Source organism: Cyanistes caeruleus, chromosome 3, assembly GCF_971803275.1.
Source record: "Cyanistes caeruleus chromosome 3, bCyaCae1.hap1.1, whole genome shotgun sequence".
Classification (NCBI taxonomy): domain Eukaryota; kingdom Metazoa; phylum Chordata; class Aves; order Passeriformes; family Paridae; genus Cyanistes; species Cyanistes caeruleus.
This window is the reverse complement of record NC_141703.1, coordinates 84,779,783-84,805,255: the sequence shown is the minus strand read 5'-3', so window position 1 is coordinate 84,805,255 and position 25,473 is coordinate 84,779,783. Positions and strand designations below refer to the sequence as shown.

Sequence of the window (25,473 nt, the reverse complement as noted above, 5' to 3'; positions counted from 1 at the left end):
AGATACAAGTAACTGTGAGAACTTCACTGGGACCCTGGCAAAGGGAAACTAGCCAGATGTCATGCTGGCAAAGCGATCAAAGGAGTGCAGTAAATGCAAGTCATCTGGTAACAGCAATGTAGCACTGACCAGAGGCCTGGATATAACAGAGAAACACAGCTAAAAATACACAGAGTCACTGTTATCAACTCTGTGTGTGAACAATTATTTTCCATCCAGGCATTCATATACTGTTTACTGTGCCCTGCCATTCAAGATAGTAAGCAAATGCCCACTATACAAATCAAGCCTTTCTTTGTACTTCATCTGCTATAAAAAACATATCTGTGATTCGATACACTGCTGTATCACACTGACCACGTACGGATATATCAGAAAAGAGGGATGGGAGTTGATTCTGCTCCAATTTAATGGTACTGAGAGCAAACCCAGTCATTTTGTTCTGTGTGCATTCAGCACCTAGCACAATGGAGCCTCAGTGCAGTGCTGTGACTCCTATGCTCTATGATGCAAATAATCAATCATTTAACATTCCCAGACCTCTGCAAGACTTCCAGCATTTAAAAATAACTTGAAAATTCTGTCTAAGTCTCCAAAAGTGCTTAGGTCAGTTCGGGTTGTGGGCACTCAAGAGTCTTTTAAAAAAAATCAGTAGTGCTAATTCCTCATCTCCAACAAAAGCATACACACAGGAGAGGGAAAAAAAAAAAAAAAAAAAAGCCCACTAATCTGCTGAGCCTTTTTCTTTAGCCATTACAGGCAGAGCAGTAATGTCTGTAACACTCTCCTTGTACGTGCTACCAAAGAATACAAGAGAGGCTTTGAAACGAGTCCTTTTGCAGTCAGCTTTGCCCAGATCAGAGCTCTGGACAGCAAGCTCAAGAGCATTTATGCAGTTCACAGGCGCTGCTGGGGTCGACGCCACAAGAAGGCACAGAACCGTTTAATTAATTGCTCCCTTTCTGTGACTGTATTTTGCTCTGCCCAGTTCTCTGGGAAAATTTGAGAGCTTAATGTGGAGGCCAAGAGAATACCCACAGCACTCCTTCAAACACACTGAAAGCATCAAAAGCCAGCGCCCCATCCTGCAAAATGCTGAGCTTGCTCACCCCAGCCCAGTGAAGAGCCCAGCCCCTGTTAGCTAAAGGCTCCCAGGAGTCCCCTTGGACACTGAGGCAGTACCTGGAAGTGCTGCTGGGACACAGCTATCCTCTGCACAGATGGTGGAGGCTGCACTGTTGCACAGGCCACACTTGTGTTCTCCACCCTATGAACAGCCAGGAAGGGAGAAACTTTCTACCTTTCACCTTTATTTCACACACTACTAAAACAGTGTCCAGAAGCAGACACCTTTGGGAGCCTTCTGCCATGCAGAATGAAAGCTCATTTCATTTGAGTTCATTGACATTTCATTATTGAGGAAGTGAGAAGAACCAATAGAGAAGTAATAAGTATCCGTACCCAAAGCTGCTTCAAATCATTCTTTTAATTAAACTCATGCAATGTTTGTAGGCCTCAGTGTCTCTGCCTTACTGGCAACTTTTATGGTGCAATCCAAATAGAATTAATTGTGCTGATGATTCCCAAGCCAGGAATGGATTGTGCTCCTTTTCTGAGCCAGGACTCCACGCTGCTACCAAGGTAATAAAGACTTATTTGTGCTGTTGAGCTAAGGGCATATAACTCTGAACAAGGCTATTAATCAAGAAAGTGCAATCCCTGCACAGTCAGCTTACAACCAATGCCAAGGTCACACCACAAAGTAGTGACACAGCTGGAGGCAGAAGCTGGTTCCTGTGACTCAGGGCTAAGCACTGAACCATACCAGTACACACAGGGAGCAAAGATGTTTTCCAAAACTTCATCACCCCAGTGAGTTCTACTGTAAGCCATAAAAATACATTACCAACACGGCAGAGAGGGAACAATTCATTTTCACGGTGCCCTTGCTGTCACCCCAAAATGTAACAGATGCCTACGTAAACACAAATATATTGATTACTCTGGCAAGATCTGCAGGGATGAGTTAAGCTGAACAGTGACTTGTGCCAAATCTCATCTTTGGCCATGCTAAATGAACACAGCCTGTAACCCTTCAACACAGTGTATGTTCCCCTGCACCGTAATCCACTAACCCCTCCCTGGAATACACACAGCAAAATCTAGAAACAACTTCTAACCCAAATACAAAACAACACACAATGTCAGCAGAGGAGGAGAAATGCTCAGCAAGGTGACCCTAAAGCCCTGGAGTTTAGCTTTATCTACCCACTGTCCTTTCTCTTAAGAACGGAAGAAGTTAATAAAGTGAGCCATCTGATTCAATTCCACTCTGTTCTGGCATGACCATATTCATATTGAGCATGTAGGACCTGTGTGCTCCACTGAAATAAGCAGATGACTTTGCTCAGCTGCCAGGACACACCAGTTGGCTGCAGTGCTTGACCTGAACATGAATAAAATTGTTCAGGGATGCTGAAATTTGTCTGTTGAAAGATGTTGTGGCCCCATGTACAAAATCACACACTCACAGGCAACCATTCAAAATATCAGCCCAATGTTTCCCGGGTCTAGTTTTTAGAGGAGCTGGAAACCCAGAGCTCCTAATGATGATAACAAGGTTCAGATATCCAGCATCGTGGAGAAGACGCAGAATATTTTAAATCCTTAAGTTGGGTAGACTGTGTTAAAAAATACCTGTTGGACAGAAATATCTGGGTTTTAACCCCAGGGTAAAAATAATACTCCCATTACTATTGTCTGGTGGTTTGGTTGGTTCTGCCCAATGAAAATGCACATTTCTGTTGAAAAGGCAGAAGAAGGGACTGAATTTTACCCAGAAAAATGAGTTTTGAGAAACTCCACATAGGCCATTTCTGCCTGCCCTCTGATGATGAGAAAAAGCTGCATCTTGACAAGTCTTTTGCAGCAGTATGTGAGGCTCAGGCCTGGGCAGCAGAGCTGGTGTGCTGAGTGCTGAGGTTTTGGCTCATGCTGCAATGAGATGGGACTGTACTTCCTTTTGTAAGCAGCCAAAAATAAATACATAAATTAAAAAAAAAAAAAGAAAAAAGAAAAAAAGCTGTCTAAGTTCCCAGACAGGGACTGGGAAGTGCCAACTTCCCCCTGCAGCCAGTCCAGACTGAAGCAATGCAGCAGCTTCTCTCGCTGCAACCTCCAAGGAGAGGGATCCACGGTACCAGCAAGGTTGCAAGTGCACAGCACCCTCTGGCCACACCCCAGGACCTGCTCCCCCCTTGCACAAGCCTCTGCTCTGGCTTCAGCGGCACAAAACAGAAGATGGGACAAGGATTCTTCCCAAGTCACCCCCCCTCTGCTTGAATATGATCCAGGCACACTTGAGTAATTAAGAACAAAGTGACCCATATATCCTAATTATCTGGCGAAGCACCCAGAAGTTTGTTTATTAAACCTCATAGCACAGCCAGACACTGGATTGTTAGTCTACAGATGGCAGGAGAATAGGGGAAAACCAGGACAAAGGACCTAAGAATTACTCAGAGCCATACAAGTCGTCTGCTCCAGGCTTGAAGACCTCATCAGCCTGGGTCCTCCACCCTTTTATGCAACAGTGTTATTTTATTGTCAGTGGAGTCTTTCTTTCTCCTAGTTTTGATATTATTGTTTCTAATTAAAGTCAATAAAATGACCGATTACCAATGAAAGCTCAAGCTGGGTTCATGAAAGCCACCAGAGTAGCTGAGGATTTATTCAAATAATCATTTCCCATGCTCTAGCTAACAGAGATATTCTATGAAGGAGCAATACAAAATGTTTTAAAGATTTAAATAAAACAGGTAGCTAAGATGTTGTTCAAACTTAATCACCCCATTGACTCCTACTCTAAGGCATTAAAATACATTACCAACATGTCAGGGGGACCAATTGGGTTAGATCTCTTTTAAAGTGAAAAAACCCTATGTTCTTTAGAAACTGCATTATAAGAGCCAGGAAGAGGACATTTAATTTTAATTTTTTTCATTTTTCAGATGCACATCGGTTTTATGAACTCTGCAAATATCAATCACAAGATGAAAAAGCATCAGTGGGTGAATTACTGCACAAAGGGAGTTATGGTTCAAGTCACATTCCAAAGTTTGGGTGTGACTATTTAAAACCACCAAAGCCTCAAATTCTACAGTAACTAAACAAAGTAAGCAACTGTATCCAAAAGATTACTAAAATCCCTATAAAATGCAATATGTTTCAGATGACTACAACATGTATTTATATTCTATTCTACTTTAGCACAATGACAAGAAATCCAAGAATTCCAGGGCATGTGCTAATGGATTTGTGCATCTGTTTTAAGGAAAGCTGTGGGAGCAAATAGGGAGGAAGCTGCCTGATTTCACATCTCATCCTGGAGCCACTTCCCGAGGCACGGAGACTCCTTGAGAAGCAGGAGCTGCAGCCTGGACACAAGGCAGATTCATGCTCTCACAAGCTATCAAGTTTGCCACGGCGCTGTTTTGCCACCGATGGTCAGCTGAGCTGCCCGCAGGCTTCTTGCTTGTCTCAGTCACAAAGTAAAATAAGTTTGCAGAAGTCACCATGAATGTGGCTACTATGGCACAGGAACATGTGGGCAGAGGGTTGTGACAACCCTACTGTCACTCACAAAGCCACAGCTTCTTAAACCCCTGCAGCTCTCACAGCGTTGTCCAGGCACACGGATGAAGTGGAACTCCAAGGCCCTACACACACTGTATGTGGATGACGAGGTACTCAGAGAAGGAAAAGGGGCTTTGCACCTGATTCAAGACAAAAGTGCACTGGTTCAACTTAGCTTACTTGTAAAATGAGAACCAAGAATTTCAGCTGAGGACACCTTTCACCAGATGAGCATAAAATTGGTTCTTCTCTTGCTACCTGCACTTAATTTTTTGATTTAATTACAGCAAGGACATAGCACAAAGAGCACATATTCCAAGACTACTGGGATAGCATTCAGCCCTTCTCCATGTGAGGATCCCAGAACATGGCTGAACTGCACCTATCCTCAGCACACACTCACCATGCTTGCAAGCGGATTACCTGCTTACCCTCCCAAAAAGGTGGAGAGGTAAAAAGGACCAACAGGACATCTATGTGGACTGTAAAGCTCCAACTAGCCAAGCAGCTCTAGACTCACTGTTGTACCTATGGAGTTCATGTATTTGGTCTCCCAGTAATACAAAGTCATTAACAATCACTGCAGTAGTCGTGAACCAGACTGAAGTATGCAGTAATTGATTAAAACCAGACATGCCACGGTAGCTTTTTATAGATCCAATTAAGTGTCAGCCTAATTAATGGAAGTTAGTGCACTAATTATAAGAGTCTGCATTATGACTCAGACTCAAACAAATATTGTGCAAGAAATGTAAGAAATTTTTTTCAGACGCCCAAGATAAATAATTACACTTATTTTTGTTACTTCTTAGCAACAGGAATGTTATACAACTGGACATCATTCCTGCAGCTGCATTCAGAAGCATTTAAAATTGTACAGTGTAGAGCAAATATTTGTTTAAAAGACAATGCAATCTGTTTCATCATTAGCAAGTCATTTTGGAATCAAATTTCAAGAGAGTGTGTTGCCAGACTGCTGAGAATGAAGCCTCTTTTATGGAAGGCAGCCTCAAACACATCTCTTTTGAGCTCTGCAGTGTTTGCTTGAACATCAAAATCACAGCTCTCTCTCTCATTCTCCATCCTCCATGCTTTGAAAAACACTGAAGTACTGGCATTTTAAAAGTGAAATCAGTGTGACTTAGTACCTTCTCCAAACGACAGGAAATTCACTGAGTTCAGCTCTCTACAATCTCAGGCAGACACAGTCAAAATAGTCTGGATGCTTTTTAGAGCCTCTCTGCAACCTTCAAAATCAGTTGCAGGATTGCAAAGAATATCTGGATTAGGCAGAAGAGCAGCAGAATACACGATGGTTTAGCAATCAAGGGGATGTGATTGAGGAGAGGGGGATTAATTATGCTGCATCTAAACCAAGTTTGATAAGTAGGTGTTAACAGGCAGAAGTCAGAATTAAGGGCTGAGATTTTAAGTTAGCAGGAAAACACAAGTCCTGGGGATATTGAACTGAAATTGAACTAGAGAGATCATTCACCAAGATGATATTGTGCCTGAAATAGGTGGAGAGGACAATGAGAACAAGAGCAAGAAGAAACTTCAAAGAAGAAAATTACTTGGGCTAGAAGGGACCTCAGGAGGTCATTGGTCCAGTCTTCTGTTCAAAGCAGAAGGGCAGCAAGGCCAGACCAGCTCACAGTTCCACCTAGCTGCATCTTTGATGAAAAGCACACAGTTTCTCTCATCAATCTCTTCCAATGCTTGACTAATTTCTCCATTATTTTCCCCCCTATATCCACTGAGAACTTCCCTTTTCTCAGCTTATCCTCATTGTCTCTTGTCCTCCTGTCATTCACCACTGCAAAGAGTAGGCCTGTCTTCGGAGAAACTTCTTGCAGAGCTGCACTTCTTGACAACAATTGGCTTTGGCTGTCTCCAGTACGCCTCTGAATTATTTTCAGCTGTCACAGACCCTCCAGCCCAGTTCAGGTCCGCAAAGGGGCCTTTGTCCTCACCAGAGGATTGGGGAAAAGGAAATACCACATGGACTTCACAGCAAACCAATGACATTTAAAATCAGATATCAGGACACAGACAGCCCTACACTCCTACCACGCACGCTGGTTACTGACTCATCAGAGACTGAGGAGACTGAAGGGGAGAGCTGTATTACTGAATAAAGACTTTTCTGGAGACCTTAGAAAGCCCATAGATTTACAGCAGCTGACAATGATTCAGACATGCAGAGCAGACAGCCTAGATGCTGTCACTGCTGAGATGAGGCACAATGAAACAAGAAGTTGTGCCAAGTAGGCCGCTTGTGTCACACTGGGAGACAAGATGAACTCCTCTGACCTTGCCTTCAATAACATAGCACAGTAGACCATCAATAAATGCAGGAACATCTCTCTTCCCACATTTCCTCAAAGAAAAAACTCACCAACTAAAAATGGCTCACTGCTCTCTCCTGTGATCAGGAATAGCATCCCAAGCAACCCTGCCATGAAACAGAACCCTGAGCCCTGGACAACACTTAAGCATGGACATTCAGGTGATACCCTGTGGTCTGCAGATGAACTCTCTGCAAGGACACAGAAGATGAGAGTCCAGACTCATCTGGTAAGTCTTCTCCATACCTCCCTTTCCAGACTTTTCCAACCACAGCTTTGAGGCTGCCGATAAGCTCTGTAAAGCTAAAAGCTAACCCCAAAATTACATGACTGCCTATCTGACCTTCTGTTCCCCTTCTACACATACACCCCCACAAAGGACAAATTCCTACCTGCCTCTCACACCTATCCTGCTCCACCTCTGCTTTCTAACGGACTTCTGCAGGATCTGTCTCTCTCCCAAGGTCTACAAGTCACAAGAGAACATGGGTCAAAACTGGATGGGGAAGGTTCTCCTCAGCATTTCTACCTCAGTCTCCTCCCACAAACTATCAAGAACAAAGTGTTCTTGAGAGTCTTAAGACTGCAACACTCAACATTATATTTAAGCTAAAGGTTGATTTTTGAAGACTAGATAATTTTACAGACATGAAGAATTTAGTCTGGCTAAAATAAAGGGTAAATTTCATGGAATCAAATCCAAAACAGATAAATGTTTATGTTTTACCTGATTTGTTTATTTGGAACACCAGAATATTTTCATTTTGGAGGTGGAAGACTTACTTTTTACTACTTTAAGTGTGAAAGTGTCATGTCTTTCAAAGAGAGAGTTCTCTTTCATAATGGGCTTGGTCTTCATCTACACTGAATCTTCCCAATAAATTAACTGAATTAGTATATTGAGTAGCTGGCATGAAATCAGCACAATAACCCTTATTGGAAGGCACATTTTTCTGAGCAGTTGCAATGTGGGTTCTCCTCAGACATGGTACTTCAGCCAAATCACTGCTGGCCAGCTGGACTGCTGATAGAGCCTGTCAGAGACCAGATCTGAGGGAGGTAGCACTGCAGTTGTTTGCCACGCACTAAGGGGGTTCATCGTGAACTTATGGTAACTTTAGAAACACTTTTAAAGTGATCAGTTACTGTGGTGACCTTCTGAAAATGGGAGGGATAAAATCCTAGCTTTGGAAAATGTGTACTTTAAAGACTGGCCTTTTCATCTGGGAGTTCTGACCTGTATTTCTAATAGTATTTGATGACCATGCCTCATATGCAATGTTGAGAATCAGTGCTGGAGTTTTTTTTATGTAATCATTGTTGCACAGTTTAATTGGCTGCTGATAAACAGCTGCGGTGAAATTGTCCAAAGGGCAATTTTTGCATACAAATCAAAACATATAAATTTTTTCAGAAATCTCTTTTCTGCCTGGTTTGTTCTCCCTGAGAGACATGGTCTCTTCTCAGACCAGCTCAATGTCTGTGATATGCTGAAATACTCAAGCTAGGCATTTTTGATAGACAGGATGTTTCTCATGTGGTACCCTCCCTGCTGTGGCCAAAACACAGGTCACTTGACAGCGAAAGACTGGCATAATCTCAGCTATTAGCCGGGGAAAGTTAATGAGGAAGAGATTTGTTTAACTGAAGGGGGGAGAATTTTGTCCCTGGAAGATGAGACGACATGAGTTTGTGTTAGACTTAATTGACTATCAAGTGCTGTGACCTTTACTGAAAGACGTAATTCCACAATTCAGATAAGTTCAAAGACAGAACATGGATTCTAATGATCAACCTGAAATACAACCTCACTCTATTACATCAGGCTGTACCCCTCAAATAGTACACAGTCTGCTCTAAGATAGAGCAGAAAGCTAAACTTGGCAGATTACCTGTCTGGTAAATACTTTTTCCATTGATATCACTCAGATGTACCTTGCTCTCTAAGGATAGATAAATAAAAAAATCAATTCTCTTCAGCATGCAGTACATTACTTCTTCATGTTCCTATTTTACAGTAGTGTGCTGTTCTTACAGGCATTTTGAATGAATCCAGGGCCATCTAAAATTAGATGTGTTTATTCGTAATGGAGCATAGCTGTTCTGGGAACCTGCTCCTTTTATTTTTATTTTATTTAAGTACACTGAGTTTTTGAGGCCTGCCGCTCAAGTGGTATTGAATCCCTTCAGTCTTCAAAAATAAATTAAGCTCTTCTAGATGCAAAAGCATTGCACAGATACATCACACAGCATTAACTCTCTAGATGCTCTGAGACCCTTCAGAGTATAGACTCATTGAATGGTTCTGGAAGTGACCTCAAAGACAATGCTGTTCTAACTCTCCAGCCATGGGCAGGGACACCTTCCACTACCCCAGGTTGCTCAGAGCCCCACCCAACCTGGCCTTGAACACATACAGGGATGGGGCAGCCACAGCTTCTCTGGTAAACCTGTGCCAGTGCCTCACCATCTTCAAGTAAAGAATTTCTTCCTAATATCTAATTTAAACATTTCCTCTTGCTATCTGAAGCCATCCCCCCTTGCCCAGTCACTCCTTGTCCAAAGACCCTCCTCAATTCTCTTGTAGCCCCTTAAGTACTAGAAGGTGCCCTAAAGTCTCCCTGAAGCCTCCTCTTATCCAGGCTGAATGCCTGGATAAATGATATAAATGAATAACCCCAGCTCTCTCAGCCTGTGTCCATACAACAGATGCTCCAGCCCTCTGTCTAGGCTGGCCTTTCACCATGCCCATCACCCAGCCACTGCCACTCAATCCACTTCTGGCAGATAACCATGACAGATATATAATGGATACCAAAATTACCAGTTGGAAATATCCCACAAAGATGAAAACATCTAATTTTGCTCACCCTGCCATTACTTCCAAATGTAGCTGGCCAGAAACTGTCAGGAAGGCAGGCACATTGAAGAATTGGGTCTTTTCTGCAGACTCCTTTGCCTCTCTTGATGTCTGTAACAATGAGCAACAAATCAGACCACTGGTGTTTAAATAAAAAGCACAGTACCTGGTTTCTTTTCCCTCTTTTCAAAGCATTGATTTTCACTTTCCTACCAAGATGAACAGCGAGGAGGAAGAGAAGAATCTCTATCACTTGTAGTTTGAAGCTTCATACAGCATTGCCTTCAAAATTCAATTTCAAGCCTGATGAGAAAATAGAGGAGTGTTTTCTGTGTCAGTCCCACTGACTTTCAGAAACTTTAAAAACAGTGTTATTTTCTTTTCATGGGGAAATTAATTTGTTTCCACTGGAAAATGACAAACAGTAATAAAAAAAAAGGCAATGCAATATCCTCTTAAGATTTGTTATTCATTCTTCAAAAAAAATCACAACTGAAACAATATTACTTTGAAGACATCAGAGCTTACATATTATATAGGCAGTGAAAAATAAACTATGTTTCATTTCAGCTTTTGCATGCTTTTTCAGGTTATCAGATATTTTAAGCATAAAAATCTACAAGTAATAGAAAACTTAGCAGTTTTCAGTGTTCCATTATGAAAATAAAAAATGAAAAACAAAGGTCCCAAGAGACAATAGGCATGGATTTAGAAAAAGACACACAAAAATTTATCTGAAAACAAGAATAATCTTTAATATTTAATATTTTTAGTGTCAAGTACTAGAACAGGTTGTCCAGAGAGCCTGTAAAGTCTCCATCTGGGGAGATATAAAAAACTCAGTAGTGGAGTACTGGGCAACTTGCTCCAGCTGACCCTGTTTGAACACAGTGAGACAGATTAGATGATCTCTAGAGGCCACAACTCAGTGACTTTTAAAGAAACATGAAGATAAATGATAGTGTGTTTCAACATCTTGTATATTTCAATGTCATCCCTAAACTTCGGAGGAGCCAAAGTTCAGAAGAAAAACAAAATGGAACTTCAAAGCTAATCTGAGATCTGTCTGGCTGATCTACATTCACTTCCAAACGAAGACTTTCTTCTGAAATAAGTCTGAAATACACTTTTCAAGGTGTAGCTCCTAGAAGTCATGCTAAGTGTTGCTCATTCAGCTAAGTATGCCACTGCCTCCAGCACTCCTCAACTTGCTCTGTCACAGGTAGCTTTGTTCACCAGCCTTTGATAGTCTATAAGCTGCCATTTTTCTCAATGAGCTTGAAGGTGTTGCTTTTGTTCTCAAAAAGCTCTGCTGCTCATCACAAAGATAAAACAGTGACTTCCAAAAACCTCAGATCACAAGGCAGTTTTATCTCTTCACAGCATCACACTGAAGAAAAAAGCAAGCTTGCCTTGTTCCACAGAGATCAATGCAAAGATGACAATTTGTGGCTGCAACTCCAAAACTGCTTCCTTTGTTTCAGAGGTTTTGTGGTTCTGAAAAAATCAAACACCAAACTCCAAGGATGCAGAAGCAGGTCCCTGCTGTTTTCATCAAATAAACCCAGAGCATTTGCTCAAAAACAATAAGGATATTAATAAACAATCACACACTGCAGCCCCAGAACCATGGCTAGAACACTGAAGAGCCATGATTTCTGGTTTCTCTTTCATGGTTTCTCTTTCCCTGCAAGCTTTGTTCAGACATTCCTTATTCTACCAGTGAAAAATTCCACCTAATCCTGTAGGATGCAACTTCTAAACAATGAGAAAGAGACAAACTGGAAACAAGAAAAGAACAAGAAATCAGCCACAAAATCTCAGTGCTTCCCCCCAAATTCACAAACAGGATACAGCTGTCTCCAGGAGCTGGGGCCTGGTTTATTTATAACAACTTTGTGTCATTTTTCATTCTCTAAATCAGATGTGATCTCAGAGAGACATAAGGAAAATAGAAACACAGTAAGTGACTGGAGAAAGTGAGACAATCTACAACTCAGCTGGGCTTCTGAAAACCTGCAGCCTGTTTGAGAGGTCACAGAGACCCCCAGATGTATTGTCTGCATTGTGAGAAGCTCCTGAATGGCTTCTGACAGAAGGTGAAGAGCAAACACAGCAATATTTATATAAAATTGTACTGCCCCATCACTATCTGATCTCCTCCCCTCTCCACAGCTGCCCACTTGCTCTTCCTCATCCTAAGGCACAATACTTGATACAACTGGGTGTTGTGAGCTGCAGCACAGCTCATGCAGAAAATTTTTCTATGCTGGAAAAATTAAATGCCTCCCTTTTTGTTCAGAAGGGATACCTTCAGCAAGAGGAGATTCCATAATTAGCAGCTGCACATTTCACAGGAACAAGTATCAGCTAAGCCACTGGAGGTGATTCCTCCACTTGACACATTCAAGCACAGGCCAATATTCCCAAGTGCCTGTGTCCCAGATTCATGCTCAACCTTTTCAATCAAGGTGGCTTTTTTATTATTTGAAACCACAGCCACTGGTACAAGACAAATGAATGGTAGGGGACACTATCCATTCACTACTGACAGAGATTGGTTTTCATGCCCATGACTAGCAAAACGAAGCAACAACACTGTGGTGCTTTTACTTCAATTAGATAGACACTTATCCCAATTCCCAATCCCAAAACAAGGACTTGATAAAAGACTGGGAGGGGAATTACGGGTTTCCTTTCAAGCTCTTTCCATCCCAGAGTCAAAAAAACTATCCATATTACAATGGGTGAAAAGGGAGAGGGAACCTGTATGAAGCAACTTGGTGCCTCAAAGTAAATGTGCTATGAACATACTAGTATTTGACGTGAACTTCAAAAGCTTTTATTCTCATTCTAAATACAAGAACAACTGGATTTAGTACCTGTTTTGTTCTCCATCTCCTCAAATGTCTAATGATTTAATTTAAAATTATTCCCTTTGATGTCAGTCTTGTATTAACTTCTCCTTGAGGCAATTAGCTTCAGGAGAGTACAAACTGTTTGATTCTGTTTTACACTCTATGCAAGCCAAAAGCATGAAGGGATCAGAGAACACTTGAAAAGCTCATAAAAATCATTGCTGTAGCTCTAGCCGAGACCCACACTTCCATGCTGCTGCAGCTTCCCAGAAACACATCTTTAATCCAGATTTTCTCTGTGACACCCCATTATAAACATGACTGGATTTTCTTTTTTAGACAACCCCTGCAAAACTCCTAACTTCCAAGAAGTCCTCCTTGCAATTCCAGTCCTAATTCTGATCAGCTGGACTTGCACTGAACAATAGCAGCTGGTTCTGCTGAGACACCCATCTCATAAATATGTACTGGAATGCATAACGTCTCATAAATACAGACTGGACGGCCGGATATGAATCAGGTAGAAATGAGCAGAAAATGGGAGAAATGAGCAGAAAATGGGAGAGCTAGAACATGAAAAAGCAAGCTGTCCCTCATCTCAGGTCCAGCCTACCCTGATCCTTGCCAAGCACATCTCTGAAGCACCAGTCTCCCAGAAACTGGCTGCCTCCCAGACTATCACACATCTCTAAAAGGGGAAACACCTTACAGACACTGACACTGTTGCGTTTAATTGTGATTCTCCCCAGCAGATCCCAACTTTCTTCAGTGCTGACAAGGATATTTTTCAGTAGTACCAACGGGGTGGAAGGAGTAAGTTTCTGCATCTTCAGCAGCAGGTACATATTGCTGGTGCCACAGCCATCAACCCTCACCTTCAGGAACCTAAAAACATTTGACATTCACTCCTGTGAGCGAGGGGCAAAAAAAACCCTGAAAGCCCAACACCGTATGATCTCCAGATGCAATTTAGAGAAGAACTATATCTGGGTGCTTCTTCAGGTTTACAGTTAAATATCCATTAATGTATTGAAATGGCCTGATCCAGACTCTGGGCTCAGGCAAACACCATTCAGGTGCCATGAGGTGGGTGTGTGGAAAGAGACAAGCCTCACAGAGATCACATTTTACCTCTGCTGAGCCATCAGTGCAGCACTCCTTACATGCAGAGAGTAGTCCCAGAAAGAAATACAGCCACAGACAATAAAAACTGCATATGAGATCTACTTTAAGGAGCTGTGAATGCATGATACAATTGTTATGCTTTGAAACTCACTTCAGGCTGAGCTCTCTTAAGAGGCTGCAGCTGGGAAACAGGGAAAGTGGCTGTGGAGACCCACACTGAACCAACTGGAGTGTCCTGGGCCAGACAGGTTCTTACAGAGCACAGAGAAGCCTCCACCTTTCTCCACAGCAGCTGAGAGCTGAGAGAAAATTTTCCAGGGAGCAAAGTGGAAAAGAGATCAAGAGACTCAGAAAACAGGGAGTCTTCAACACTGCACACAGAGTGGGAACCTACTGAAAACAGCAGGAAACAGATATACAGCTGGGTCACAAAGAAAAAAGCAAGGCAGATTTCCTAGGATGCAGCCACAGAAGGAGACTGGGTAAAGTTTCTTGCAACATACAAAGCTGCTAAGAATTTCAGACTTCAGAAGAAATAAAAGAGAAAAACAAGCAAAAAAACCCTCAAAACCAAGGAAAGAATCTGTGCTGAGGTGGAGGTGCTAAAACTGCTGGTATGGGAAAATTATTTTCTGATTAAAATAGAGTAAAGGCTATCTGCCCCTGCTGATTTGCGTTCTCCCTATTTCAAGAATTACCTCATCCTGCTTTGTATGATACTAAAATGCTGCTTTAAACAGTCAAAGCTCTTCTAGTAGTTTCAATATATTTACTTTAAAGAAAGAAGCACAAACAAGATGCTTTCTCCCCTACACGCTCCCACCACAGGAAGACACTGTCAACAGTGCAGAAAGCCACAAGCTGGTGTTGCTGATGTTCTCTGTGTGGGTTAGGGTCTGCCTAGCTGTCTTCACAATTCTGGCAGTTTCTTCTCAAACCTACACACTTTCCAGGTGGAGAAGTTTCCTCTGGAGTTGTTACCATCTTGCGACTTATTATTTAAAATGTCCTCTGCACTCTCTTCACCATTAGAGTACATAATTTTAAAAAGATTTAGTTAATTCGCCCAGTAGAGAGGGAATATGGATTCTCCCCCATCCCAAGTCCTAAGACGAGAGCATCCCAACCAAAGCCATGTACAGACTAATCAGTACATCCAAAACCAAACAAAGGTAATGAGGAAACTGAAAATATAAACAAATACAAATCTTACAGGATTAAGAGTTTTAGGAATCAAAGACCATATTTCAAAAAGCCTTTTCATTGTAACTTCAGATACGTTTTTCCCCCTCTCTCCAATTCACATGTAAAAACATATTCCAACTCTCTTCACTTTCCATCACTTCAAAAGAATGCACAGGCCTGAGCAGCCATCAGATGTTTAATCAGAGGATTAAAATTCTGCCAGTTAGAGAAAACAGCTATTTAAAGGCAATAGTTCACAGTGGTGCAAAAGCAGCCTCTACTTAGGTCCTGAAGGCTATTCAACTAAAGTTTTCAACTTACTCCACCTGCAGCAGGTCAGCCAAACTGGTGAGACTATTAGTTCTATGTACTGCCCAAGGGAGCTAAAAAAAACCCAAAACCCAAAGGCAGAAAAAATTCCAACCTCTTAACAGTAGATGTACTACAACTACTACAAATTCAGGAGTAACAGGACACCAATTCTGGTTTCAGCTAGAAGATAGACCTTAAAACTGAAGGAACAGGATTTAAGTATTTTTTGAAACTGAATAATTTGGAGGTTGTTTTCATCAATTCCCATCACCAGAAATCTTAGCTCCTTCTCAAATATAAGAGGAACGTGAATTTATATTCCCCCTTGTCCTGTTCAACCAATGAATTAAAGGCTAGTTTAAAAAGTGACTGAATACAGCAGAAAAGAATGTCCTGATAGTTGATTTGGTTAAAAGCACATGAAGATTCTGGGCTTTGCTGCAAATACCAGGCCTTTATTATTATGTCTGACACCCTTCTGTCATTCTTATTTTGTGTCTGACAGCATCGTATGCATGGCCCAAAGCAGGCTTCATCTTCCCCACGTTTTCACTGTCAAAAAACAGTGTCACTGCTCCAGTGGAGTGAAGCAATCCCAGCAGGATAGCATGCAGTCTTAGATATCTGCTAGCCAGGACCAATTGTAAACAGGGCTTTGCAGAAACAAAACTAAGTCCTAAATGAGGCCAGACAATGAAGCTGTACTCAAAGAAGAAACAGGAAATCAGGGAGAACTTCCCTCTCCCGAGCAGCAAGTGGGTTTGTGAAGCCCTTCATTTATGGCACAGGCCATTTAATGGGGTCTGACATGGCACTTGCAGCACACCTTTCAAGCACAGCTGTAGTTTCATTTCTCCAAGACAGGTATTATGTGCACCTCAGCAATCCCACTGGAAAGGAGTAAAATATCTGCCTTGAACCATGCATTTAGGTAAAAGCCAGTTTATACAAGTTTCAGGCTGACAATTTAGCACCTCATTCAACATTTGCATCAGGGTTTCTGTCACTACCAGCCACCTACGCTGTAGTCCTGCATCCTCTACAGCTTTCAAGTGGATACAATTTGTACTGAAGACGAAATACATTGTACAGCTGCAAACTGCATAATGTTTCCATCATTAAGTGTCACTTGTTTCCACGTCTTAATTTGCATGCAACAGCCTGGAGTGAACCCTGGGTAGCATTAAGACATCTCAATTAAACAGGAACAATTTAGTCTAGCTAATCAACCCTATTGTCCCAGCAAGGAAAAAGCTGAGCCACATGTATTGGTCTGGAAGGGAATCACTGGTAGCACAGGTTAGACCTTGAGATCCTGGAGAACAAGTAGACAGAAGCTTTTTTTGTCATGAGGCCGTGCAGAGCGGAAGATGTGATCCCATAGCAAGTAACTGCTACCTCAACAATTTTTCTTTTGCTTACAGATGAATCACCCACAAAACCGGAGCCAATACATGTAAGTGGCAAGGAGGCCGTTGTTTGAGACAGAAGAGTGAATTTCAGATACAGAAGTATAAAATTCAGATGGAATTAATGGATGCAGTATGACTAACGACTGTGGGTTCAGGAATCATGAGAAATCTGTGGGGGAGATCTTAGTGGCCATGGCTGTGTTTCAGTTTCACAGGAGGTTCCGACCCATGATGTGAAGTACTCTTATAATGATAGATTGTGGCAGTACTTTGTGGTTATGGGGAGGCTTGACAATATTGAGGGAGAATTGTGACATACAACAGGAGTAGCTTGTAGGGAGGAACCTGTATGTACACATTGGTGAAAAGGAGTTTCAGGTATAGCTGACTTTTTTTTTTTTTTTTTGATGATTATCTCATGATTAATTATATTCTTTGTTTCAAAGCTAAGAAATATTTGAGTGTAGTAATCTGTCCTGAATGATCCATCCCATCTCTCGGGCTCTTATGATCACGTCGTTCTGTTTCCTAAGATGTTCCACCTCCCTCCATTATCATCTGTAAATTTTTCCACAGTACCAGGGATGGAACAACCTCATCAGTACAAAAGGTACTGATTAATGCACAAAATACCAATAAAATAAAAGATAATGTATCTGTTTAACTGTCTAAATTATTAGCTGAAGCAGAGGATTGCTATATTAAAAAAAAAAAAAATCACAATATTGCATAAAAGGGTTTTATAAAGATAAACATTTCCTCTAACCTTGAATAACTCAAGAATTCCTTTGCAAAAAAACCAAAACAACAAAAACAAATTTTATGCAACCCAACTTACCTCAATTTGAAAGAGTTCCCCAGCACCTTCACAGTCATTGGATGTAATTATGGGGGTATGAATATGCACATACCCATTATCCTGGAACAGACAGAACAGCAAAGTTAAGAAGCTAAAGATTCCAAACATCACCCTGAAGGATGACATCAACCAGCACACATAACTAGGCCATTATCCCAGCCAGGACAGCACACGTAGTCTTTTGTGCAGCTTCTGCCTTACAGGGACAGATGACAAACTAAATGCCAAGATGATTTAGAAATCAGTGTTTACTACCTGTGCTCCTCTAGGTTCCATAACCAAGAGAGATTTATGTCATTACTATGAGGGTTTTTTTTTTGTTTTTTTTTTTTTTTGCAATGGCAATTTCCACACCATTCCCCTTTCTTCTCACTTCCTTCCACAATTTTATATTTTTGGGCAGTTTTGATCAAATTCATCTCTATGACCTCAACACTTTGTTTTTTTCAGCTTTTTGGAAGGCAGTGGTTAGGCAAAGGACAGTCTTCGTGTGCTGCATTAAAAGAAGTGATCAAATGTGTTGGATGACAGAAATCACAGACTAGATGAAAGAGACATTAAAAACACCCAGTAAACACCAGTAAAGTATCAATCCTGCCTTGCATCTGCTAAGATACTGAAATCAAGCTGATTTTAAGAGACAGGGTATACCCTGGCTTGGTCACATTCTAGGTATTACATGAATGTAATAGTTCATAAATCCAGCAAAGGCCTCTGACATCAGTAAGGCTGCATGAAGAAAGAGCCCCTGTTCTCTGGATTTCTCTGCAGTCCAACCTTAGGCTTTTAAAACAGCTGCCACACAATATTCAGTGGATGGATACATCTTAGCTTCATAGCTTTTACCAGAATATTACAATTCAGTCAGTCACGTGAGACATCATGGTCCTTAACCAGCTCATTAAGGGGCTAGGAAGACAGGAGTAGTATTTACTGCCCATTCTGAGAATCAAACTAAAAATAATTTGGAACAAAAACCTCTTATGGACATACAATGCATTTGTGGGGATACAGTAACACAACCAAGAGGGAGCAAAGTCCCTGCAGTCAGCTATAGGCTACCTTGGTTACAGGTGCAAAGACCTTGGCTCTTCACTTGGCTCCAGTTACTGCACAGAAGGAAGTTTTGGATCTGGAACTACTTGCTTTGCCTGGAGGAGGAAGCTTCAGCCTACCAGTACAAAATGCATGTCTCTGACACAGTTCACTGCATATTCAGAGCCCTGCTGGTTACATGGCCTCCCAGCTCTACTGGAGATGTTTGAAAAATGCCTAAATCCCTCATACAGTGGTTGCAGTTGCTGCAAAGAAGCAGATTTCACACAGATGATCCCGTAAATGCTTTGGAAAGTAAAGCAAACTGCACAGATCTGAAATAAGAGAATCCCCTAAAAACCTCTCGGATAATTTCCCTTATAAAAGCTTTTAAAATAATTCAAGTTGCATTACTGGCTCCCACAAACCTGGAACTTCATGTGCAGAACGAAGTTGCCATTCACAATGCAACTATCTTACTGTGCCTAGGAGCAATGTTCCTATCCCACATGGACCACAATTCTCAGAAGAAGATTTAAAGAGGACATTTTAGCTTTCAACATCCAAACCAAAGGCATTTGGCACTCATCATTCATTCCTGGAAATGAACAGGCTAAAAAATAGAGGTTCTTAAAGTTACAGAGAATCTTGATAATTTTGTGTATTCAAACTCCACTTATTTTCTTCCACCATTAGGCTCCTTACAGCTTTGGTGAGTGGAGATGCTCAAAGAATTTGACTGACTTTGAATATTTTGAATACTATTGAGTAATTTGAATAACTTTGTAGCTATGGTATATTTTGACATTAACAAATAGAAAATTGTAATACTCTTGAGATAATGCAAGTGGCAATTTTAAGACTTCCTTCCATTAGAAATGGAATAAAACCCTAGACATTCCTTGGAGAATGCTTAGGAGAGTTCTCACACAAGCATTTGTAAATATCAGGTCTGGGACCAAATCTTTCTTATTCCTTTAAAAACTTAAGTGCAGCTGCCACTGCTAAATTGATGACAAATTCTATTTTTTAACAGAGCTCTGCTCTTGAGCACTGTAAACAGGAAGGTATGTCAGGGCCTAAGCAGGAGCTGATCTGGAGAAGCAAAGCCTGAATAAGATGGGTTTGTATCTGGGCTGCCTTCGGTGTCCAGGTTTGGAAGCACAAACCGTTGTAGGCAATGCCATCTAGTGGCTCGACAGCAGCACAGACTGACTCCCAACAGAGCTGGCTTCTGTCTTAGGCACAATCCTGAAACCCACAGCTTTACCTGACACGGGATTTCTCTTAAAAAAAACATAAAACACGCCCCCGACACCCAATGAAACCCACAAAAGTCATCCAAACGCCATGCACTTCCACACAGAGAGCTCTTAGAGTCAGCAAGCCTTCTTTGCAACTTGCAGTCAACAAAGACCACCACACGTGGGACCTGGAATTCACCTTGACATTTCTAAACTGTTCCTTGGGCCACACTAATTATTAGATACGAATTTAGCCATCAGAATGCTCTGAGTATGACCCTATTCTAACTAAAGGCAGCTTATCTAAACTAAAACATGCTTATTTCCAGTAACAGCTTTAAAGAAAAGCTCAGGTGTGTTGGAAGATTTGTAACCTTCCTTTGTCTACTCACAAAGAATCACATGGTCTCTATGTGACAACTGGCATCAGAGTCAATTCACTGCCTGCACAATGCCTGTGCTGCGCCAACAGCTTAAGAGTGACATATTCAGAAAACACGAGGGGCTTCCACCCATCAGTTTCAAATGAATCAGAACAGGAGTCTCCTAATGTCAGCATCCAGACTTGTACTGCAATAAGAGGCAAGAACTGAGAATAACATGAAGCCCTGAGTCAGCCTGTCTGTGCTCCTGTATCACAGATTTTTCCATGTGGGAGGAGGCTTCTGTCCAAGGACCATAAGGTCACTGCAGAGGATGGGTTGAATAAGTCCATATTATGTTGTGTTCCACAGACCACACACTCACAGACAACTGTACTGCAACTCTGTGAAAGGGATAAATAACAGGAAATGGGTGGAAAGACACTGACAGGCCACAGATGCGCTAACCTGATCATAAGCAACAGTCTGGCCAAGGCCCAGCAAAATCCATACCCTGCAGGCAAGATACCATGCTCCTTCCCTCCTAACCTGCTCCCATAAAGCCAGCCTGAGTGAAGTGTTCTACACACGAGGCTTGGTACAGAAGGGACTACCTGGAAGAAGGAGTGGATGGCTGCAGTGGCTTCACTGCGGATTCGCAGGAGGGCGCCCAGCGTGTTGCTCCTGCATCGCAGGTGAGGGAACTGTCGGACATACTCCAGCGGGTGCCTCTCCTTCATTTTCAGGGGAAATGACTGAAAACAACAAGGAAATCAAAGTAACAGGATGAGAACTTGGAAGTCCATGCAGTTTTACTGCTATTCACAGAATGCCATTTGTCCCTACTTAAACTCAGTCATCATTACAGAGCACAGAATAACTAGATGTTCTTGCCTATCTTTTCTGGTTATTTTGTGTATTTTACAGTGCTTACAGAAGAGCAAGAACCATGAACACAAGAGGAGGTATTAGCACTATAAAATGCTCCACCTTTTGCGGAGGTTGAGCCCCACTGAAATCCAGCTGTTCCCCTCACTGCTGCAACAGAAAGCCAGTTCTGAATGTGCCTGTGCCAGATATGGTTCTTCCAGCTGCACAACCTGAAGCATCTTGCCGGTTCCACTATTTCGCCAATTTATATCCAAGCCAGACTTACCAGGTAAGCCACTTGCACAGATAAGTGCTTCAGAGTGGGATAAAGGCAAACTCTACACTGTCAGCTTGTGCACATTTTCCCTGAAGAAACAGCTCTGCCCCAGAAATGAGCTTTCATGGTGATCCAGTGCTTCTCCCTTCATGCAGCCTACAGACACTGCTGACAAAGTCTGCAGGACCACTCAGACTTAAAGAAAATACAGTTTCAAGCACGTTTTACTGTATACTTGGACCTTCCAAAAATTGATTTCCAGCAGTCGTATCCCTCCTGCTGCAGTGACATACCCAAATATCACAAGGTCCCACCACATGAATTGTTTCAGCTTGCAGCTCCATGTTTTGCATCCTATGAGGACTTTTGACAAGCTTCCCCTGCACTTCCACTGCACTTCCGAAAGTCAGGTCTCTAAGAAATCAAGAAAAAACAACAGCTTAACTAGGTGCTGATACAACTACATTCAGAAAAGACATTTCTGTTAATTTAGCTGGATCACTTGAGATCAAATGAAAAATCATTAAATGCAGAGGTGTGAATGGGAAGAGATTAACAAAGCTATAGAAGAATCTAGGACAAGCCAGGAATGTTGGACAAGTGGGGAGAAAACTGACAGGTATTTATTAGAAGGGGTTCTTGGTGGGGACAAATGAGGTTGGTGAGTCCCTGGCATAGGGAAGGAGGCCAAAGCAAACACCTCCAAGCACAGCTCAGCTCTCCAGTTATTTCAAATGGACCTACCTTTTTTCCAGGCTGGGATCAGCAACCACCTGGAGGCTTTCCAGAGAACTGCCATCATTTATGTGCAGGAACAAAACTTCCTTCTGGGATCGGACAGAGCGGACCCAGCCCTAGAGGTAAAAGAAAAAGAGATTTGTTATTTTTTGGCAGGAATGCTGTGTGCTCATGCTCTTCTTCCAGCTGAGCTGGACACACCACTTACTGAAATCAAAGTAACTGTTTCTTTAGAGGCAAAAAATTAATCATAATAAAAAAACAAGAAGAGAAAAAAAAGTTAGTGTCAGTTTTTCTTTTGACTTCAAAGTAGAAAGAAACAAATCCTTAAGCAGAGACATCCTTCTGAGGCAGTCTCTTCCTGAGAACAGAGAGGATTAATAAGATGTATCTGCATCTTTGGGGAGCTGAGAATAAGGAAAGCAACAAAGCATTCTGAAAATGTCAAGTGTTTTGGCAAAGTGCATACTTCTATCAGTGGTGTCCCTTCTGAACTCTTACAAAAAGAGGAGAGACCAGTAATGCACCATTCTGCATTACAATACACTCAAGACCATTCTGATGGTTTTTAGTATCAGTTTTGCTGTTGTATCCCTGTAGAAAGGTTCCAATCTTTCAAATCTTCAAATCTGTTCACTAGTGGTTTATGTGGCCTAAATTGCTGGAATGGTAAAATAATGTTGCAGCCAATAGATTCACATGAAAAACTACATATTCATGCAAAACCAAAAAAATTACTGCGTTGGATGTTTCTCCTTTCATCTCAAAATCAAGACTGCTCCACTGAGACCATGAAAAAAAAATATAATAAGAAAAAAATTAAGAAATACTTTGTTCAGTTTTATGAAAATAATTAAACTAATAATACCCAAATTCCTTCTAACAGCAAAACAGTAGAACTGACCATGACCTGCATAGAATGCAGGCTAATGTGTTAATTTGAGCTTTTTAATGACATATAAATTTTAATTACTTTTTTTAAGGGAAATATTTTTCCCTTAAAAAGTCAGTACCAAGGCAGCAAGCAATAGTAATAGCATCCAAAAGAGAACTCCTACAGTTGTTCCTCAGCTCACCGGAGTTGAGACAAAGCTGGCTTTCAAAGCAAAATTATCTGCTGGGGGCCTTCCAGCTCATCTTCCAACAATATTGTAGAGAAGAATCAAAACCACTGCTGATTAAACAAGCAAACTGCCTTTTCCAACCAGTTTCATCTTTTTCTTAACTGTAAGGGACCAAATAGTCCCAATGACTTCAAACTGTGCAAGTGCTTCAGGGATTTTATACCAGACAAACCAATGCAAATTCATCTACTTCTGTCACCCAGAGAGATCAAACCAAGAATTAAACAGCACCACCAGTAAAACATGTTATAATTTGAAGAACGACTGCTAACACAGGCAAAGCATTACATAGGCTTGTGTAACATGCTTTCCATGTTCCATGTAAGAACCATGGAAGATTTTAAAGACATGAACCTAGTGAGTCAGGCAGGGCAAACCACCCGTGCAGAGTGTTCCACCCAAAGGAAGAACTAATGCAAGAAACAAGATTATCTGGGCATCCTCTTTATTTGTACGGTTAAAGTAAAAGGTATTTCATGCAGTAGCATGCCTGAAGCTGTTGTACTTATCCTCTGTATTCCAGGAAATCCCCAGAAAACACCATGTATGTTATACTGGATACATGTTTAATGTAGAACAGCAGATATTTTTCCTCACTGTCCCTACCCACAAACACTCCTTAACAAAACACACCAATAAAAATGAACAAAGAAAGAATCTCAGGAATATTTTTTGCCACCTCATCAAGCTGTTCTGGGATCAATTAAATAAAAAAGAGGAGCCTTCCTGCAATAGGAAGTAAGAGCATACCCACAGGCTTGTATCGGAGCAGCAGAGGCTGTGGCAGCAATGTTTTGACCACTTCACATCTTACCAGAATGAATGTACAATAGAAGTGACAATCCTGACTGTAACGACTAGACTGCACATCCCAATAATCTGGCCATAGTAAGGTTGGATTTAAGCCAACCACATCCCTAGCCCAGTTTAAAACCCACACATTTTGCCTGTTCAGGGGAAGAGCAAAGCAGCAATGCTCTGGAGGACAGGGAAGGGGGAGGAATGCCACTACTGCAAATTTTAGCATCAGTTTATTCTAGCTTGCATCATTCATCAAACTACATCAGAGAAGATCCAACACAGGATGAGCTTCTTCCAAACCTATCAGGCTTCACCTATGTGTGAGCAGGAATACCCATGTGCTACAAACTGGTTTTTGGGTCAGTAGAATCACAGAAAGGCTTGAATTGAAAGGGATCTTAAAGGTTTTCCAGTTCTAACTGCCATGGGCAGGGACACCATCCACTAGACCAGGTTGCTCCAAGTCCCATCCTGGCCTTGAACACCTCCAGGAATGGGGCAGCTACATCTTCTCTAGGCAACCTGTGCCAGTGCCTCACCACCCCCACGGTGAGAAATTTCTTTCTTATAAATCTAAATCTAACCTCTTTCAGTTGTGTTTAAAACTCTTACCCAGTACCCCAGTCCTTTTCACATTCGTGGAGAAATACTGACAGCTGCACAACTCTGCATTGAAGCAGGGACTCAGTGTGTGCAAGCACCGCTCTGCCATTTGGAAACACCAGAAAACAGGGGAAAACACACAATCCTATGTTAAGGAAAACAGCTCCATAGCTAAAATGCCCATTAATTCCAGTCTATCTTCGTTCTCAGGAGGAGCCAAATACAAACGTCAGTTGTATTTAAACCTAAGTGCTATCGATGGTTCTGCTAACATTGCTCTAAACCTGGATGCACGTGGCACAAGAACAATGGAAAAGCTTTAAAAAGAACAGCACGCAGGCCATGGCTCGCTCTCCGGAACAGAACGGGTAATAAAGCCGGCGTGGCGGAGGGCACACTCAGTACAATCCATCACAGCGACAAGGCTCCTCTGCACGTGCCCAGTGACTCCAAAGCTTCGCTGCCTGCCACAGCAGCCAGGGGAGCAGGCAGGGCGGGAGAACACACGGGGAGGCTCTGCGCGACTGCAGAGGAGATCTGGGAGCTCAGCAGAACGCTCTGCAGGGCTCCCACGTTTCCCTCCCCTCCGCTCAGGCTCCGGGCCGGGCCATTCCCGGGCACACACCTGCACTCTGACCGCGTCCGCCGGCTCCCGCGCCCCCAGCGCCTCGCGCACCCGCAGCCGCACGGCCCGCGGCAGGGAGGCGCAGCGGCGGAGGGCCCGCCACCCGCCCCGGGCGCCCAGCATGGCGAGGCCAGGCGGGGTCCGCTCCCCCAGACGCCCGGCCCGAGCCCGGCCGGCCGCTCCCTGTTCCCGGCTCCCGC

The 25,473-nt window shown here is 42.3% G+C and overlaps 1 protein-coding gene across 1 annotated transcript in view; it reads right to left on the bottom strand.

Moving 5' to 3' along the window:
- The window catches only part of NARS2 (asparaginyl-tRNA synthetase 2, mitochondrial), a 48,245-nt gene extending 22,772 nt beyond the window's left edge, over positions 1–25,473 (bottom strand). The window contains exons 1-6 of the mRNA XM_023921858.2: positions 25,274–25,473; positions 22,127–22,236; positions 21,676–21,796; positions 20,850–20,990; positions 17,574–17,654; positions 9,854–9,954 (exon numbers count right to left, since the gene is read on the bottom strand). Of these exons, the coding sequence (XP_023777626.2) occupies positions 9,854–9,954; positions 17,574–17,654; positions 20,850–20,990; positions 21,676–21,796; positions 22,127–22,236; positions 25,274–25,396 (677 nt within the window). The 5' untranslated portion in view covers positions 25,397–25,473. The remainder of the gene's footprint in view (positions 1–9,853; positions 9,955–17,573; positions 17,655–20,849; positions 20,991–21,675; positions 21,797–22,126; positions 22,237–25,273) is intronic.